At 53.2% G+C, this 17,518-nt stretch overlaps 2 protein-coding genes across 2 annotated transcripts in view; both read right to left on the bottom strand.

The window, feature by feature from the left end:
* Nucleotides 1-17,518, bottom strand: part of TIMP2 (TIMP metallopeptidase inhibitor 2) — a 73,387-nt gene that overhangs the window by 36,700 nt on the left and 19,169 nt on the right. The gene's annotated exons all lie outside the window — the stretch shown is intronic.
* CEP295NL (CEP295 N-terminal like) lies at nt 1,811-4,006 on the bottom strand. The gene is made up of 2 exons (XM_030924023.1): nt 2,553-4,006; nt 1,811-2,248 (listed from the first exon to the last, which is right to left on the bottom strand). Exons 1-2 carry the CDS (start codon nt 3,989-3,991, stop codon nt 2,011-2,013), a joined length of 1,677 nt encoding a protein of 558 aa, XP_030779883.1. The 5' UTR covers nt 3,992-4,006; the 3' UTR covers nt 1,811-2,010.

Below are 17,518 nucleotides of genomic sequence, written 5' to 3'. Positions count from 1 at the left end.
CACCATGCTCAACTTTTTGTAGGATAGGGTCTCCCCATGTTGCCCAAGCTGGTCTCGAATTCCTGGGCTCACGTGATCTTCCTACGCTGGCTTCCCAAAATGTTGGGATTATAGGTGTGAGCCATCAGCAGGTATACATCCAAGGAGGCAGCAGGGGGAGGGAAAAGGGAGGTAGCGCACAGGTAGTGAATATTCTGGGTCTTGGGTCTGGGTGGTGGGCTCACAGTGCTTCATTATATTATCTACAAAATATTCATAAGTAAGGCCATTCGGGGACCAATGACACCAACGTGTCACAAACGAAGATTGGTTGATCTAAGTCAATGTATCTGAGGTTCTTGGAAGGGAGGGAGACAGACAGACTCTGAAAGCATCCTAGTCTCAGCGAACTATGGCACAAGGAGCAGATGCCACCCACCACCTATTTTTGCAGAGTCTCATTGGAACCTGGCCACGCCCTTTCATTTCTGTATCATCTGTGGCTGCTTCTGAGTAGCTGCAGTAGAGCCGGGTAATTGCCACAGGGGCTGCACTGCTGGCCAAGGCTAAAATACTTACCCTCTGGCTCTTTGCAGAAAAAGTGTGTTGATCCCTGTGCCTGTCCCTAAGACTGCAACTGGCAGAAGAGAAGCTACCCAGTGTGAGGTCTCTGTGGCCGTGGTGGATGCCAGGTCGGTGGCAAAGCTAGCGGGGAGGAAACTGATCAAACACCCAGGTGCCCACACCCTTGCCAGCCCCAGAGGGAGTCACCCAGTGAGGCGAGGGTTGCCTATCTTTTCTTTTCTGTCTTCTCTATCTCTTTTCTCTTAAAGTTATAAGAATGTATTAAGTGACGCGCTATTTAAACAATGTTGATTCTATCACTTAGAAAGACTAAGAGGTTTTAGCTTTGGTTCAGTCTCTGTTAATGTCTCAGCCTGTGGCTAAGCACCAAGTGATCTGTCTCCTGAAATTGTGCCCGTCTGACCTTGGGTGCCCCTGAAAGGCCAGTGTTTATTTGGCTAAAACATCTGAAGGGCTTAAATGACCTGGAATCTCCATCTGTGCCTGTGGCCCCTGAAAACAGACTGTCACCCAGGCCGGAGTGCAGTGGCATGATCAGCTCTGGGAGATGCATCCGCAGTACATGGGCTAGACACACCCACTGAAACCCACACAGGTTCCTATTTTTGTATATAGGTGGTTTCCCAAATGGGACTTCGTTTTAAAGGCAAGACTAGGCCGGGCGCGGTGGCTCAAGTCTGTAATCCCAGCGCTTTGGGAGGCCGAGGCAGGCGGATCACAAGATCAGGAGTTCAAGACCAGCCTAGCCAACGTGGTGAAACCCCATGTCTACTAAAAATACAAAAAATTAGCCAGGCGTGGTGGTAGGCACCTGTAATCCCAGCTACTCGGGAAGCTGAGGCAGGAGAATCGCTTGAGTCCAGGAGGCAGGGGTAGTGAGCCGAGACTGCACTACAGCATTCCAGCCTGGGCAACAGAGTGAGACTCCATCTCAATCAATCAATCAATAAAGGTAAGATTAGGGAAGGACTCCGTATGAGGGAATGTGCCCTGGAGGACGGTATGACAGATTGCCATTTTTTTTTTTTTTTTTTGAGACGAGTCTCACTCTGTAACCCAGGCTGGAGTGCAGTGGTACAATCTCAACTCACTGCAACCTCTGCCTCCTGAGTTCAAGTGATTCTCCTGCCTCAGCCTCCTGAGTAGCTCAGATTATAGGCACCCGCCACCATGCTAGGCTAATTTTTGTATTTTTAGTAGAGACGGGGTTTCGCCATGTTGGCCAGACTGGTCTCGAACTCCTGACCTCAGATGATCTGCCCACTTCAGCCTCCCAAACTGCTGGAATTATAGGCGTGAGCCACTGCACCGGCCCCAGATTGCCCATTTTAAAGAGGCCTAATAGTCTCTGAGGCAATGACGCAAACACAGATCTTAGAGACTCGGGTATCAGTTCTGGCATCACCATTATCAATGATGTATTTACCCCGGGTGGGCCTCTCGCGTTTAGCATATGTTCTGGAACTCTTGCAAGCGTTTCCTGGCTTCTTCAAGAAACTGCTTGTGCAACTTGTTTTGCTCTAAAATCTGCTGCTGCTGGTCTCGGATCATCTGACTGTGCCAGTCGTCGTCGGCGAGGCTGGTGCCCGATGGGGAAGTGGTGCTGAGCTCAGATCCTCTCTCCCTTTCCCGGGCTCTTGTGGAGGAGGACTTCAGATGCGCCAGTCGAGCCCTTCTTTGCTCCCTCCTCTCTTTTTCTTTCTTTTTTTTTTTTTTGAGACGGAGTCTTGCTCTGTGGCCCAGGCTGGAGCGCAGTGGCCGGATCTCAGCTCACTGCAAGCTCCGCCTCCCGGGTTCAGGCCATTCTCCTGCCTCAGCCTCCCGAGTAACTGGGACTACAGGCGCCTGCCACCTCGCCCGCCTAGTTTTTTTGTATTTTTTAGTAGAGACGGGGTTTCACCGTGTTAGCCAGGATGGTCTCGATCTCCTGACCTCGTGATCTGCCCGCCTCGGCCTCCCAAAGTGCTGGGATGACAGGCTTGAGCCACCGCGCCCGGCCCCTCCTCTCTTTTTCTAACTCAGCCTTGTAGTGGATTTCCAAGCTCATATCTGGGTGTTCCGTTCGTTCAAGCGATTCCAGTTGTTTCTGTCTTCTCTGCTCCATCTCTGCTTTCTGCCTTTGCCTGGATGCCATTGAACCCACTCTGTCTGTCTGGTCTTGAAGGTGGAGCTGAAGGGAGCCCTCTGCCAGCGTGCCCAGTTTGGGGGCCTCTTGTCCAGATTCAGTGCTATACAATAATGAGTCCCCTTCACTGATAAATATACCTGCCTCAGGAGACAATGTTCGACTTTCATTTCTAAACGTGGGCTTGACCTTGCCCATTAACGTTTTCAAGTTGGTCTTGGACGCTGCCTGCTGCTCCGCCTCCTCTGCTAGGCTCCTGGGTTCCCTGGCAGGCAGCATCTCTGCGTCTGCCGTTTTCTTCCCTCTTGGGGTCCCAGCGCCACATTCTTGCATCTCTGAGAAGGCATGCTCTTCCCCGGGGCTCTGGTCCATCCTGGGTTTCAGTGCCAGGTACAAGCGCAGGTGTTTTTTCAGCTTTCTGTTTATATTAAACAACTCTTCAAAGGCCAACTCCAGCTCTTTCTGCCACTTGTTCTTCTCCCGGAGTGTGCACTGAGATGCTGGGGACACAGCTTCCCTTCTGTGGCTGGAACCAGCTGGCCACAGCTGCCCGAGGTCTCTCAGCTTCCCCTCTGGACTCTGTCCCCGAGAGCGACTGGTCAGGGCTGGAACAAAGCAAACTGCTCCCTGTCCCAGTGGCCTCCTCCCCGCCTGAGCTGTTCCTTTCTCTTTTCCCTCCACATGCCTGATTCCTCCCACAGCAGCCACGAGTGGGTCTGGCCTTTCTTGGTCCGCCCCTCTGCTCCTCCGAGGGCGGATGGCACCGCGGCCACCCCCGGACTTGGTCGAAGGTTCTCGCCTTCCCTTTCTCTTCTCAGGCAGGGCCAGGTGAGAATTCATCTGACCCATGGCTTTTGTTGTCTGTGGTTTCTCTGGGCTCGCTGCTGTCTTCCGGGGCCTGGAGGGCCTGGGGTGTTGCTGGCCCAACTCTTCCCTGCAACTCCTCTCTTCACTAGGGGCTGCTCTATGCTTCTCCTCGGCCCTTGGGGGCCTGGCTGATCTCCGCTGGACGGGACCCTCTGAGTCGGGCTCATTTTCCCTGGCCCGTCCTCCTCCCCAGCCTAACAGACGCGCTGACTGCAGTCGGTCCAGGCCTCCGACGTGCAGGTACCACGCCTCCCGACACCCTCTCCTCAACTCCTCAGCCAAGCGCTGGAGCTGGTAGCTTTTCCACAGCTTGGCATCCGCTCTTTTCTGCAGAGCAAGATCGCCTGTGCCCCGGACTTGTAGCAATTTGTGCTTTTTCGTCCAAAGCAGGGCTTCGTTATCAGGACAGAGGCTCAGCCACATGGCTCCGTCCATGTTTCTGTTCCTGTCTGCGAACCCGGCAGACGCAGCTTCCCAGGGAAGGTGCTTGGAGCAAGAGAGGAGGGTTCAAGGGCCGCCCCCAGGCCTGAGGAGCCGCAGAAGCCACGACTGTTGCACAGCAAACCTACGAGGAAGGGAGCACCAGTGCAGCGTTCCGGAGCTCCCAGGAGAGTGAGCAAAGCCCTGAAGACAAGCACACGGGATTCTCACTGTGGGGACAGGCTGCAAAATGTGCCCCTCCGAGTTCTCCCGACTCGTGCCCACCAGGGCCCACTCTCAGCCTCCCAATTTCTGTCCTGCACACTTTTGACAAGAGCCTGCAGGGCAGCTGTTTTGAACAGAGTGTGGTTTTGTTTCCCAGGGGACATCGGCAATGCCTGGAGACATTTTCTATTGTCACAAATGCAGGGAGGAGGTGCTCCTGGCCTGCAGTTGAGTGGAGGCGAGGGAGGCTGCTAAATACCCCACACTGCACAGGAGGGCTGCCCAAGACAGCGAATAACCCAGCCAGAGAGGTCAGTAGTGCCAAGACTGAGAATCCCACCCTAAGGGGCAAGTGTTAGGATGCAGGTAGGGGTGAAGAGTGCAAAGGGCAGCCCTTGGAAACAAATATTCAGAAGAGCAGGTGAATGTAAAAGAGGAAGTCTGGGCCTCTGGAGGGAGAACTGTTCGTAAAGGAAAGGAGGAAGAGACGGAGGAGGGAGGAGCCTGCCAACCATGTGTGTGTGCAGGGCTGCGTGTGCGTGTGTGTGGAGTGTGTGTGCATGTGTGTGCAGGGGTGTGTGTGCACGTGTGTGAATGCATGTGCAGGGGTGTGTGTGTGCATGCATGTGTGTGCAGGGGTGTGTGTGCAGGGGTGTGCAGGGGTGTGTGTGCAGGGGTGTGCACGGGTGTGTGTGCAAGGATGTGTGTGCATGGGTGTGTGTGGAAGTGTGTGTGTGCAGGGGTTGTAGGAGTGTGTGTGGAGGAATGCGTGTGTGCAGGTGTGCGTGCAGGGGTGTGTGTGCAGCGGTGTGTGTGCAAGGATGTGTGTGCAAGGATGTGTGTGCATGTATGTACAGGGGTGTGTGCAGGGATGTGTGCATGCGTATGTGCATGTGTGTGCAGGGGTGTGTGTACGTGCACGTGTGTGTGTAGAAGTGTGTGTGTGCAGGGGTGCGCAAGGATGTGTGCATGTGTGTGCAGGAGTGTGTGTGCAGGGATGTGTGTGTAGAAGTGTGTGTGCAGGGGTGTGCAGGGATGTGTGTGCATGTGTATGCAGGAGTGTGTATGCAGGGGTGTGTATGCAAAGGTGTGTGTGCAGGGGTGTGTGCATGTGCACATCTGTTTGTTTCTGTGATCATTTCTGCACAACTGTGTGTACAGGGGGGTGTGCAGGTATGTGTATGTGTGCATGTCAGTGTGTGTATGTGTCCGTGTGGGGCATGCAGGTATGTATCTGTGCATGCATGTCTGATACTTAAATCCAGTAGAAACCAAACAGAGAGGAGGAGAAGCTGCTGTTAGCTCTGTTTTCATGATTCCCAGCTCTTTCCTTTTATAATGATCAGAGAAGGACTCTTTCAGTTCTCTTTGGCATCAGGAAGGGACCCATGCTTTGTCAGGCCTTCCTAGGAAAGGAGGGACATTTACATAAAGAGTATGGGATTTTGTCTGTTGCTACAGGCAGGTGATGCCAGAAACAGCCAGATCTGTGAGCTGCAGGAACGGCAAGGGACAGTCACAGTCGATATGGAGTCCCCCTCCACTGCCCCTTCCCTTCTTTCATCTTAATCTACGTGGAACCAGGCTAAGCATTTGGAGTCAAATATAATTGCAGGAGTCAGAAAATACTGCATCTGTATTACAGCTAACATTAACCATGCAGGCTCCCCTCTGAGCACTTGCCATGTATCTGTTCATCTTTTTTACAGTAATCCTTTGAGATACGAAGCTCCTACCCCCCTCCCCCGGTTTACAGAGAGGGAAACTGAGGCAGGCAGGGATGAAGATGCTTAACCCAGATCACACAGCTGGTAAGTGGCAGAGACAGGCCCTCTGCTGCTCGGACAAACCCCAGCACCTTTGACCAACCTCAGGTAGTCACACTGCAGCTGGCTTTGACTTAAGTCTTCTAGTGGGAGGTCCTTGCATCTCTTGGTAAATCAGATCACACATTTAGAATAGTGGTTAATATGATATTGAGCCAGTCTGCTAACCACCATGATGATCAAGAGAGAGAGGGAGAGAGAAAGCTGGGCCCTTAAATGCAATGATTGAGATTTTTGACACAGGTGCCACGGCAATTTAATGCAGAGAAAGAATGGGTTTTTGTTTTTCAACAAATGATGCTGGCACAGTTGGATATCCACGGGCAAAAAATGGGAATTCACAGCCTTATCTCACCCTATATACAAAAAGTAACTCACAATGGATTATAGCCTTCATGTAACATCTACAACTATAAAAGCTTAGAAGAAAACGTAGATGTATATTCATGACCTTGAGTTAGGCAAAGATTCCTTAGATATAAGACCAAAAGCACAACCAATAAAAGAAGAAACTGATAAGCTGAACATCATCAAAATAAAAAATAAAAAAATAAAACCTTTGTGCTTCAAAAGATACCGAAAGTGAAGTGAAAATACGAAGTACAGACTGGAAGGAAATATTTGCAAATCATATATCCAACAGAAGACTTGAATCCAGAACATACAAACAACTCTTACTACCCAGTAAGATGGCAAATAATCCCATTTGAAAATCAGCCAAAGGCGGCCAGGTGTGGCAGCTCACACCTGTAATTCCAGCACACTGGGAGGCTGAGGCAGGCGGATCACTTGAGGTCAGGAGTTTGAAACCAGCGTAACCAACACGGTGAAACCCCGTCTCTACCAAAAATACAAAAACTAGCCAGGTGTGGTGGCATGCCTATAATCCCAGCTACTCGGGAAGCTAAGGCAGGAGAATTGCTTGAATCCAGGAGGTAGAGGTTGCAATGAGCTGAGATCGCACCATTGCACTCCAGCCTGGACGACAGAGTGAGACTCTGTCTCAAAAATAAATAAAAATAAAAATCAGCAACAGATTTAAATAGATATTTCACCAAAGAACACAGATGTATGGCTAATACAGCACATAAAAGATGTTCAACAGCAGCGGTCTTTAGGGAAACGCACGCTGACCCTGCAGTGTCCTGCCACCTCACATCCACTCCAACGGCGATCGTCAAGAAGACAGCAGCAACTGTGGGTGAGGAAAGAGGGGGAGGAATTGGAACCCTGTGCACACTGCTGGTGGGAATGGAAAATGGTGCAGCCACTTTGGAAAACAGTCTGGTAGTTTCTTAAAAAGGGAAGCACAGACTTACCCTATGACCCAGAGATTCCACTCCTAGGTCTATAAGCAAGCGAAGGCCTGAGTCCACGAAAAGAAACCAAAGCTTGGAGAGGATGAATAACTTTCCCAGCTCACATGGAGGAGCCGGCCTCAGACACCAAAGACCACCAGGAACAGCCATGGGGATGTCCAATTAGGTGGAGTGAGGTCGGGCCAGGTGAATGTCCCTCTGTGTGTCTCGGAAGGCGCCTGGAGGCCCCGAGCTTCACAGTCTATTTCTGTGCCAAGAGCCATTGGCTCACATCCCTTGTCAACCAACAACAACTAGCAAAACCTGGACAATTGTCCCCTGCTCTGGAAGTGCCCCCAGCCCATTCAGTGACCTCAGTGCACCCTGTGCCAGCCCCACTGGCGCAGGCATCCCAATGAAGCAACGTCGGTTTTCCTGGAGACACACAAACGGGTAAAAACTTCACACATCTGGGCAGAGATCTTTGGGATAAGTCCAGAAAATTGCAGCCAGCTCCATCATTCAGGAATTGATCCCCACTCTGACACCATCAGATGCAACCTCGTCCCTGCTGCTCCAGCTCTCCTTGCTCTCCCCTTTGAGACCCTCCCCACTCACTAACTTGAGGCAGAGGGCAGGGTCGCACGTGGACTCGCGCAGGCGCTGGCAGGGAAGGTAACTGAGTGTTAGTTGAGCCCAAGATGACCAAGGAGAAACAGCTGTTCACCTGCTACACAGCCTGCTGGGACGCCTGCCTCTGCCTGTGACGCCCGGCCTGATCTCCAGGCAGCCCAGAGTCTCTCCAGCCCTGCCAGACAGGACGTCGGGTGCCCTTGGCAGGACACTTGCCAAGGAAGAGAGCCATGGTTCCAATCAGGGCCCTCGCTACAGCTCCCCTCCCAGAGGCACCTGCCCTCTTTGGTTGCTTAGAATATTCTGGAAGGGGCAGGGGTCCTGGTACACCTCTGTCCTCCACATCCTCCAAGTGTTCTGAGCATCTTGGGCTGCTTTGGTGTTTTCTACTCCCCGACTGCCCTCAGGTCCTGTCCCCCAGAGCTGACAAGACTGCCTTCCGCTGGCTGCCTTCAACCACTCGGGGAAACCACAGCTCCCCACTCCACAGAAGCCGCACTCGGAGTAGCAGACAGGAAGGCGAGTGGACATCAATCTGGCCTCCGGACGGCACCAGGGCCTCCCACAGAGCAGAGTGGACACTGGGCCCATTCTCCTCTCTTGCTCTCTGCAGGAGCCAGTCCACGGCAGCTCCACCCCAGACTGATCCGATCCCAGCGCCTGGGCCCAGGAATGTGCTCAGCCACCAGATTCCCAGCGATTCTCACCAAAGTCAGGCAACCTCTGGCCTACAGCTTGAGAAGGACGTCCAAGCAGCTCACCTTTCCCTAGGCGGCCGCTCAGACAGCTTTTTTTTTTTTTTTGAGACGGAGTCTCACTCTATCGCCCAGGCTGGAGTGCAGTGGCCGGATCTCAGCTCACTACAAGCTCCGCCTCCTGGGTTTACGCCATTCTCCTGCCTCAGCCTCCTGAGTAGCTGGGACTACAGGCGCCTGCCACCTCGCCCGGCTAGTTTTTTGTATTTTTTAGTAGAGACAGGGTTTCACCGTGTTAGCCAGGATGGTCTCGATCTCCTGACCTCGTGATCCACCCGTCTCGGCCTCCCAAAGTGCTGGGATTATAGGCTTGAGCCACCGCGCCCGGCCTCAGACAGCTTTTCAAGCCCAGGCGGTCCCCACCCAGGGACCCTCCACCCAGGCAGCATGGAAGTACCAGGGCCCACAAGCAGACCCCCTGCCCCCCGCTGGCCTTCTCACCCCCCTCCGAAGGCGACTCCAGGCCTGCCGTGCACTCCTGTGACATCAGGGCGGAGTGGGGGACGAGCATCACAGCTGTAGGGAGTGTGAGGCCCCCAGAATGGGGGCTCCACGGTCAGGCAGGCCTGCGTCCCGGCTGCAGGATAGCAGGTCCTGTGGTTCACTGTGAGACCTCCGCCTCTCTCGTCCACCTCACGCTGTCCCCTCACACCCCCAAGGTGTGACGGCGTTTGAACAATGCACACGCCCATCTGGAGCCTTGGGGTGGGCCTGTGAGAGAGTGGCCTGCCCACCCCAGTCCCCGACAGGTGCGTGGTCCTGCGGCTAAGCAAGGGCAGTCATGACAAAGGCTCAGGCCCTCCAACTACCAGGCTGTGTTGTGATGAGGCTGCTGGAGCCCCAGGCACCATGACGGGAATGGGTGAATCCACCCACGGTGGGTGACTCTCAGTGGGATACTAGCCTGGTACACTTGGACACCCCAAAATCAATGCAGACATCGCATCCCCAGGAGAAGGCCCCCCAACAGACATAGGGGACAACGGCAAGCCTGGCCGTCCCTGAGGATAATGGCAGGACTCAGAGTGCCTCTCTCCTCCTCAAGGCATGAACTGGCCCCTCCAGACACAAGGACGACCTTTTCTTCCCACCTTGGCCTGTAACATACACAACACAGGCCATACTCTTGGCTAGAGTCACCACAAAATGATCCGGGGCGTGAGTGTGAAAACAGGAGCCAATGGAGCTGCTGTGTCGGTTTTCCTGGAGACATGGAAATGGGTACAAACTTAAAACATCTGGGCAGAGATCTTTGGGATAAACTCCAGAAACTGACAGCCAGCTCCATCATTCAGGAATTGACTTCCCCCATGACACCATCGGATGAAACCTTGTCCCTGCCACCCCCCGCTCTCCTTGCTTTCCCCTCTGAGCCCACAAAAAGAAAGAAAAGCTCAGAGTGGCTGAATAACGTTCCCCACTTACACGGAGGAGCTGGGTTTGAATCCAGACATCAGGCTGATCAACACGCAGACCCACAGGGTTTTGTACTCTTCCGGCATTTCACACACATCTCTCACCATCTCACCACCTCACCATAGGAGGTGAGGCCTGTTCCTCTCCACACAATCTGACAGGGAAATTGAGACTCAGAGAGGTTAAGTAACTTGCCTAAGGCCACACGGCTCGTCATCAGGGCAGCAGGGATTCCAGGCCAAGCAGGCAGGCCCCTGATCCAGTCTCCTAGCCTGCCGCCCAGGGAGGTCAGAGCTGGAAACCACTTCCACAGCACAAGGAGACTCTGCTCAGACTGTGCTTGGCCTCCCATGACCTGTGACCTCCCTGGCCCTCCTGTGACTCTGGCAGGTGTACTGAGCTTCTGATGGGTGGGAAAGCTTGCAAGGGGCCTGCGTGCATTCTGTGTGCATTGACCCAGGACACTATGGTTGGTGCCTCCGAGTTCATCACGTTGACCATCCCCATCTTTCTGCTCGAGTACCTGATTTGTCAACATGCGCAGAAGGCTGAGACCCAGCCATGGTGCTACTTGAATCTTGTTAAAAGTCAGGCTCTGATTCAATAGTCTGGGCCCAAGACTCTGCATTTCTTCTTCTTTTTTTTTGAGACGGAGTCTTGCTCTGTTGCCCAGGCTGGAGTGCAGTGGTGCAATCTCAGCTCACTGCAACCTCCACCTCCTGGGTTCATGCAGTTCTCTTGTCTCAGCCTCCTGAGTAGCTGGGATTACAGGCACGTGCCACCATGCCTGGCTAATTTTTGTATTTTTAGTAGAGATGGGGTTTCACCATGCTGGCCAGGCTGGTCTCAAACTCCTGACCTCAAGTGATCCGCCCACTTGGCCTCCCAAAGTGCTGGGATTCCAGGCGTGAGCCCCTGCGCCCTGCAAGACTCTGCATAAGTGCCGGGATTCCAGGCGTGAGCCCCTGCGCCCCGCCAGACTCTGCATCTGTAAAGCGCTCCCAGGGATGCTGATGCTGCTGTCTGTGCTGTCTGGGGGACCACACTGGGAGTACTGTGGCCCTGGCAAACCATCTTTTCCAGGATGCTGCATCTTGCTCTGCCTTCCTCCCCTGCCAGCAGCTCAGCCCTAATCATCTCTCACCTGAGGCCCTTAAAAGCCTCGCCAGTCAGCCTCTCTGCCCCAACCCCCAGGCCTGTACCCTGTCCTCTCCTGCACTGCGGCCCGGCGCTGTCTGAGCGGCCTGGTTACATTTCAGCAGCCCCCATGTGATTCCCTGCTGTCCACACCAGCAAGTCTGAGTGCAGCCCACAGCCACCTGCATCACAATCAGCTGAGCTACTAGTAGTGAAGGGGTAGATTCCTGGGCCTCACCCCTGACAGATCCTATCCCAGCCCCTGTGGGAGGAGCCCAGGAATGCGGCCAGTTCACCAGCTGCCCTGCCAAAGCCTGGCAATCTCTGGGCCTAGAGGCTTGAGAACGGTCAAGCAGCTCACCCTGACTCCCCTGGGACCCACCCCACCCTGGAGCGCCGCACACCAGACAGGGCTGGCAGGGCTCCTGGCCATCCCCAAATGCCCCACACCCAGCAGCGCCTGGACCGTGCTCATGCGGGTTCCTCGTGACATGGACACACCCCCTTCCCCATCCTACCCACATGTCCCCAGCCCAGGCCTTGTTCCCACTCCCCCAGGACACCCCAGCCCTCCAAGGGAACAAAGAGAATGCTCTTCCCTTTCTCCAGAAGCCCAGCACCCGGGACACACAGTCGAGCGCTTTGTCTTTGAAACATAAAAATGCTACAGAAGGGCTCCCATTAGCTGGCATCGGCCAGAGAGAACATTTCCATATAATTAGAGCTTACCCTTTCATATGGAAAGTTAGACATTTCTCTGTCTATGGAGCCTACATAGAATATGTAATTTGACCTTCTTTGGGGGAAACTTTGGATTGCCTTTGGAATGATAACATAGGAAATCCCTCGAGGGCTTTTAAAATGTAGAGAACAGAGGTCCCATAAACTATGTGACCCTGGAACGCAATTTGGGTTTTTTAAGTCACCTTTTTAGAGCTTCCTGTGTCCTCCCCTCCCTGGTCGTAACTGTGTGTCTGACAGCAGCCACACAAACAAGCGTATTAAAATTGTGTTTTTTTGGCCGGGTGTGGTAGCTCACGTCTGTCATCCCAGCACCTTGGGAGGCTGAGGTGGGCGGATCACCTGAGGACAGGAGTTCAAGACCAGCCTGACCGACATGGTGAAACCTCGTCTCCACTAAATACAAAAAATTAGCCAGGCGTGGTGGTATATGCCTGTAATCCCAGCTACTTGGGAGGCTGAGGCAGGAGAATCGCTTGAACCCAAGAGGCAGAGATTGCAGTGAGCCAAGATTGTGCCACTGTACTCTAGCCTGGGCAACAAAGCAAGACTCAGTTTCAAAAAACAAAAGTGTTTTTTAATAAAGTAAGTAGAGTCCGAGGTGGCGGTGGGCTCTTCCACAGGACCACGGCCTGAGCTTGCACACTTGATCAATTCAACACCAGATACAGATGACCCATGGGGAAGGTGGAAAATTGTTGTTAGACTGTAGCCTAGGTTTTACCAGCTTGCACACCTGGCCGAATCTTACACAATAAAAGGGAATGGGAACACATCTAAAACTTATATGTAGATCCCTAAATCCAACTATGCAGGTACAGAGGGGGTGTGTGGAGCAGCACAGGGGACAAAAGACACTGGGTCACCAGAAGGGCCAACGTGACTGTCCCCTGCGGGAACAGAAATGCCTCTAACATGCAAACGAATGGTGCAGCCCAGCTGGCCAGACCTCACCAGGCCGTGCTAGAATGCAGTGGGAAAGCGGCACACTGTGGTGCCCAGGATGCCGGCAGGCATAACGCCACGTCCACGGGCACTGTCTGTTCCCACCCTACAGGATGCCACAGCATCAGACGAGACAGCCCGTGTGAAGCGCCGAGAATGGAGTCTGGCTCCTGGGAAGGCTCAGGAAATGCCCAGAGCTCAGCGTAGATAGCCACGTGGTGCTGAATTACACATGCGAGAAACCGATGGGCAGATGTGGAGCTAAATGACCGTAAACAGCTATGAAGTGCCTGTGCTCTAGAAATGGCCAATTTGATCATGTCATGGGATAAAGTTTCAAAATCAATAAAACCGTGATGAAATAATCAGGAATAAACCTATCAAGACATGTTCAAGGCCTAAAGGAGATGCACAGGTTGAAGAATAAGGAGCAAATCTGAATGAAGGAGAGGTGTGTCTTCCTGGACAGTTCTCGGGAGAGGAGGAGGGTGCTAAGGACGGGGAGAAGAGGCCGCAGGCTTGGAGTTCAGGAGGAGAATGAAATAAACAGGTCCTAGGAAGAAAAACCAAAGGAGGTGAGGTGGGGCAGGGGTGCTTGCAAAGGATAGAAAAATGTAGAATGGCAGAGTATGGTGCTTAACAGTACTAACTACGTGACCTAGGCCAAGCTGCTTCACTCTGGGTGCCTCAGTTTGCTCTTCAGGATGGGGATGATAATGACAGCAGCACCCATCTAGAGATGCCAGCACTTGTCACCACGAGAGGCACCTGAAATGCTTGGGGAAGAGGTGTGGTACTTACTGTGTGTGTCTCCAGATGACTGAGCTAGACCACCCAGAACACATTACAGAGAAGCAGAAGCTGGCAGGGGGGCAGGAAGCACTCTCTCCAGGGTTGTCTTGAAATCATTGGGCTGACTTGGTAGGTAGTGAGACGCCCATCACTGGAGGCATCCAAGCCAAGCCCAGATAAAACAAACATGAGAAACATTTTTAACTCCGTTTGTCTGAGTTCTAGCCTCTAAAAATACCCTCCGTGACACCCTGTGTGCTGCCAGAGCCTTGGTTTTCACCTTCTTCTCCCCAACTCTTAGCTAAGTTCTGGTGGTGGCGAGGGGACGGGGGTCCCAAGCCACTGTACTGGGTTTTGGTTTCACTATGTTGCCCAGGCTGGAGTGCGATCTCAGCTTACTGCAACCTCCACCTTCCGGGTTCAAGCAATTCTCCTGTCTCAGCCTTGCCAAGTAGCTGGGACTACACCCACACGCCACCACACCCAGCTAATTTTTGTGTTTTTAGTAGAGACAGGGTTTTACCATATTGGTCAGGCTGGTTTCAAACTCCTGACCTCAGGTGATCCACCCGCCTCAATCTCCCAAAGTGCTGGGATTCCAGGCACGAGCCACCACGCCCAGCCTGCACTGGGTTTTGGACTGGCCGTGTTAGCATCACCTGGGGCGGGGGTGGGTCACGTTAGAATGAGTCCCGGCTAGGCCCCCAGCAGGCTTTTTCACCCAACTCCTGGGGCCGCAGCTCATGAATCTGTGTGTACCCATCCCCAGAGCTAGGTCAGCTCTCCAGGGCAGAGACGGTTGGGCAGGCGGCCTTTGAGGACAAGCTCCGGCTCAGGCCTCCCCTCGACCAGCTTCACAGAGACAGACACTGAGGCAGACTGACCTCCAAACTCCCAGCTGAGACGCCAGCTCCCCATGTGGGGGGGCTTACAGCTGATGCAACTGGTGGCTCATTAAACATACCTAGAAGCGTCAATTACCACTTCCCTGCAAACCTCAAGATCCCAAGCACCCAGCCTAGGTCAGGGGTCCCCAACCCCAGCAGCTGTTCCTGCTTCCTGAAGACCGCCCCCCACAACTCCTCCAATAACCATATTCATCTCCAACCCAGTCCCACCAGCTTCCCTCACCCTCCTTCCAATCAAACTGCCTGTGGGGAGCCCTGCGGTGCAAGGACTTTGCCACGGGTCTTATGAACACAAGGCTTGGAGCCCCTCCTTGGCCCACTCTCCGAGGCCCTCTTGGGAGCCTCACTGAACAGCTGGGCATGGAAAGAGCCCCACCCTCATCACAGATGGGAGCAGATACAGACAGCTTTGACCTCCCCCCCCACCCCAGTGGTCTCAAGGGCCCACTGACCAAAGGTGGCTGGAATCGCTTTCCCGCCTCCACCTGCAGCCCGGCCTCTGTCCTGGCTGGCTACCCATAGCAGGCTGTTGCCATGGGAACAGCAGAGCTGTTAAGCTGTGACATCATGGCAGAGGTGAGGTCAGGGACAGCTGCGAGCGAGCCAGAGGGCAAGCGTGTAGGTCAGGGGATCAATCACAAAGATTTGGCTCAAGCAGCCGGGAGCCATAGGGACATCTGAAGGTGCCTGTTTAAGGAGGTGTGGGTGAACAAGGACAGTGCAATATACAAATGCTCATGGCCACACCAGGCAGAGGACATCTTCCTGTCCCCAGACGGCAGCATGGAGACCTCCCTGGGATGTCATTCTCTCTGAGCTGTCAGGCCATTAAGGAGGTACACTTCAAGGTCAGGTTCCTGACAACACTTGCCATCCCTTCTCCTGTAGGGACAGCATCTGTTCACGCTTCTGAACAGCCATCATTAAGCTGAAACCCACTGGAGGCGGGGGAAGAAAGAATCCCATCAACCACCTGCCCACACAGGAGGAGAAGCCACACATACTGGGCCTCGCTTTTAGGGCTAGTTCCCCACAGACTGTGTGATCAGAAGGATGGGCGAGGAAGCTGGCAGGGCGAGGCTGGGGATGAATATGGGGCACTGGAGGAGTCTGGCCGGGGCGGGGGGTGGTCTCCAGGAAGCAGGAGTAGCTGCTAAAGTTGGGGACTCCGACCTAGTCTGAGTGCCTGGAATCTTAAGGTTTGTGGGAAAGTGATGACTGGCATTGTCAAGATACGTTTTTTGTTTGTTTGTTTTTTAGACAGTCTCGCTCTGTTGCCCAGGCTGGAGTACAGTGGCACCATCTCGGCTCACTGCAACCTCCGCCTCTCGGGTTCAGGTAATTCTAGTGCCTCAGCCTTCTGAGTAGCTGGGACTATAGGTGCATGCCACCATGCCCAGCTAATTTATATATATATATACACACACACACACATATTATATATATACACACACATAATATATATACACACATATATTTTATATATATATATATATATATATATATATATATATATTTTTTTTTTTTTTTTTTTTTAGCAGAGATGGGGTTTTACCATGTTGGCTAGGCTGGTCTTGAACTCCTGACCTCAAGTGATTCCCCTGCCTCAACCTCCCAAAGTGCTAGGATTACAGGTGTGAGCGACTGCATCCAGCCCAAGATATGTTTTAGGAAGCCACCAGTTGGATCATCTGTAAGCAACTCACTAGAAGCTTCTAGCATCCTCCACAAATTTGACAACTGAGAAATGTGGCTGGGGAATCATGATTTGGGTCCGAAGAAGTGAAAGCAACAATCCTCAGGGTGTTGTTTCTTGAGAGAAGAAGGTAAACAGCAGGAATGTGGCTGAGGCGTCCAAATCTCGGGGGGGATGAGTTCTCAGGAGAGATGAACCTGAGACAAAGCCGTTTGTCCTGGGCTGGAAGGATCCTGGAAAGGTCATCTGGTCCCTGACTCAGGGAAGGGAAGCATTCTTCCCGCAGATATGTTCTCAACCACAGTCCACCGCCAATCCCTGCCTCCAACCATTTTTGGAGTCCATCTTCTCAGCCCTTGAGGGTTAATTTTACGTCAGCTTGACGGGCTAAGGGATGCTCAGATAGCTGGGAAAACGTGATTTCTGGGTGGGTCTGGGAGGGTGTCCTGGGAAGAGACCAGCATCTGAACCGGGGGACTGAGTAAGAAGATCCCTCCTCGCCAGGGTGGGCACCACCATTCAATCTGTAGAAAGCCCCGACAGAACAAAAAGGCAGAGGCAGAGGCAGGCAAACCCTCTCTGCAAGAGCTGGGACATCCAGGTCGGACGCAGTGGCTCACGCCTGTAATCCCAGCCCTTTGGGAAGCTGAGATGGGTGGATCACCTGAGGTCAGGAGTTCGAGACCAGCCTGGCCAACATGGTGAAACCCCAACTCTACTAAAAATACAAAAATGACCCGGGCGTGGTGGTGCACACCTGTAGTGCCAGCTACTCAGGAGGCTAAGGCAGGAGAATCACTTGAACCGGCGAGGCAGAGGTTGCAGTGAGCTGAAATCACACCACTGAACTCCAGCCTGGGCAACAAAGTAAGACTCCATCTCAAAAAAAAAAAAAAAAAAGAGAGAGTTGGGACTTCCATCTTCTGCTTTGGACCTCAGGCCTTTGGGCTCTAGGACTTACCCCAGTGGCTGCCCCGCTTCTCAGGCTTTTGCATTACAGCACCAGTGACCCTGCTGCTCCAGCTTGCAGACAGTGGATTACAGGACCTCCCAGCCTTCATACATGCATGAGCCAATTCCCACATAAATCCCATCTAACACAGCGGGATGGAGCCTGTTGGTTCTGTTTCTCTGGGAAACCCTAATACGGCCCTATCGATACAAAATCTT

This window comes from Rhinopithecus roxellana, chromosome 19 (genome assembly GCF_007565055.1).
Source record: "Rhinopithecus roxellana isolate Shanxi Qingling chromosome 19, ASM756505v1, whole genome shotgun sequence".
In the NCBI taxonomy this organism is placed as follows: domain Eukaryota; kingdom Metazoa; phylum Chordata; class Mammalia; order Primates; family Cercopithecidae; genus Rhinopithecus; species Rhinopithecus roxellana.
This window is presented reverse-complemented; position numbering and strand designations above follow the sequence as displayed.

What these genes read in the sequence shown, in the direction of transcription:
- CEP295NL (XM_030924023.1), bottom strand. Translation starts at nt 3,991, where the DNA reads ATGGACGGAGCCATGTGGCTGAGCCTCTGTCCTGATAACGAAGCCCTG. An exon ending in GAGAGGAGGGGCCGGGCGCG is followed by an intron (nt 2,249 to 2,552) that starts GTGGCTCAAGCC and finishes AAAAGAGAGGAG; the next exon opens with GGAGCAAAGAAGGGCTCGAC.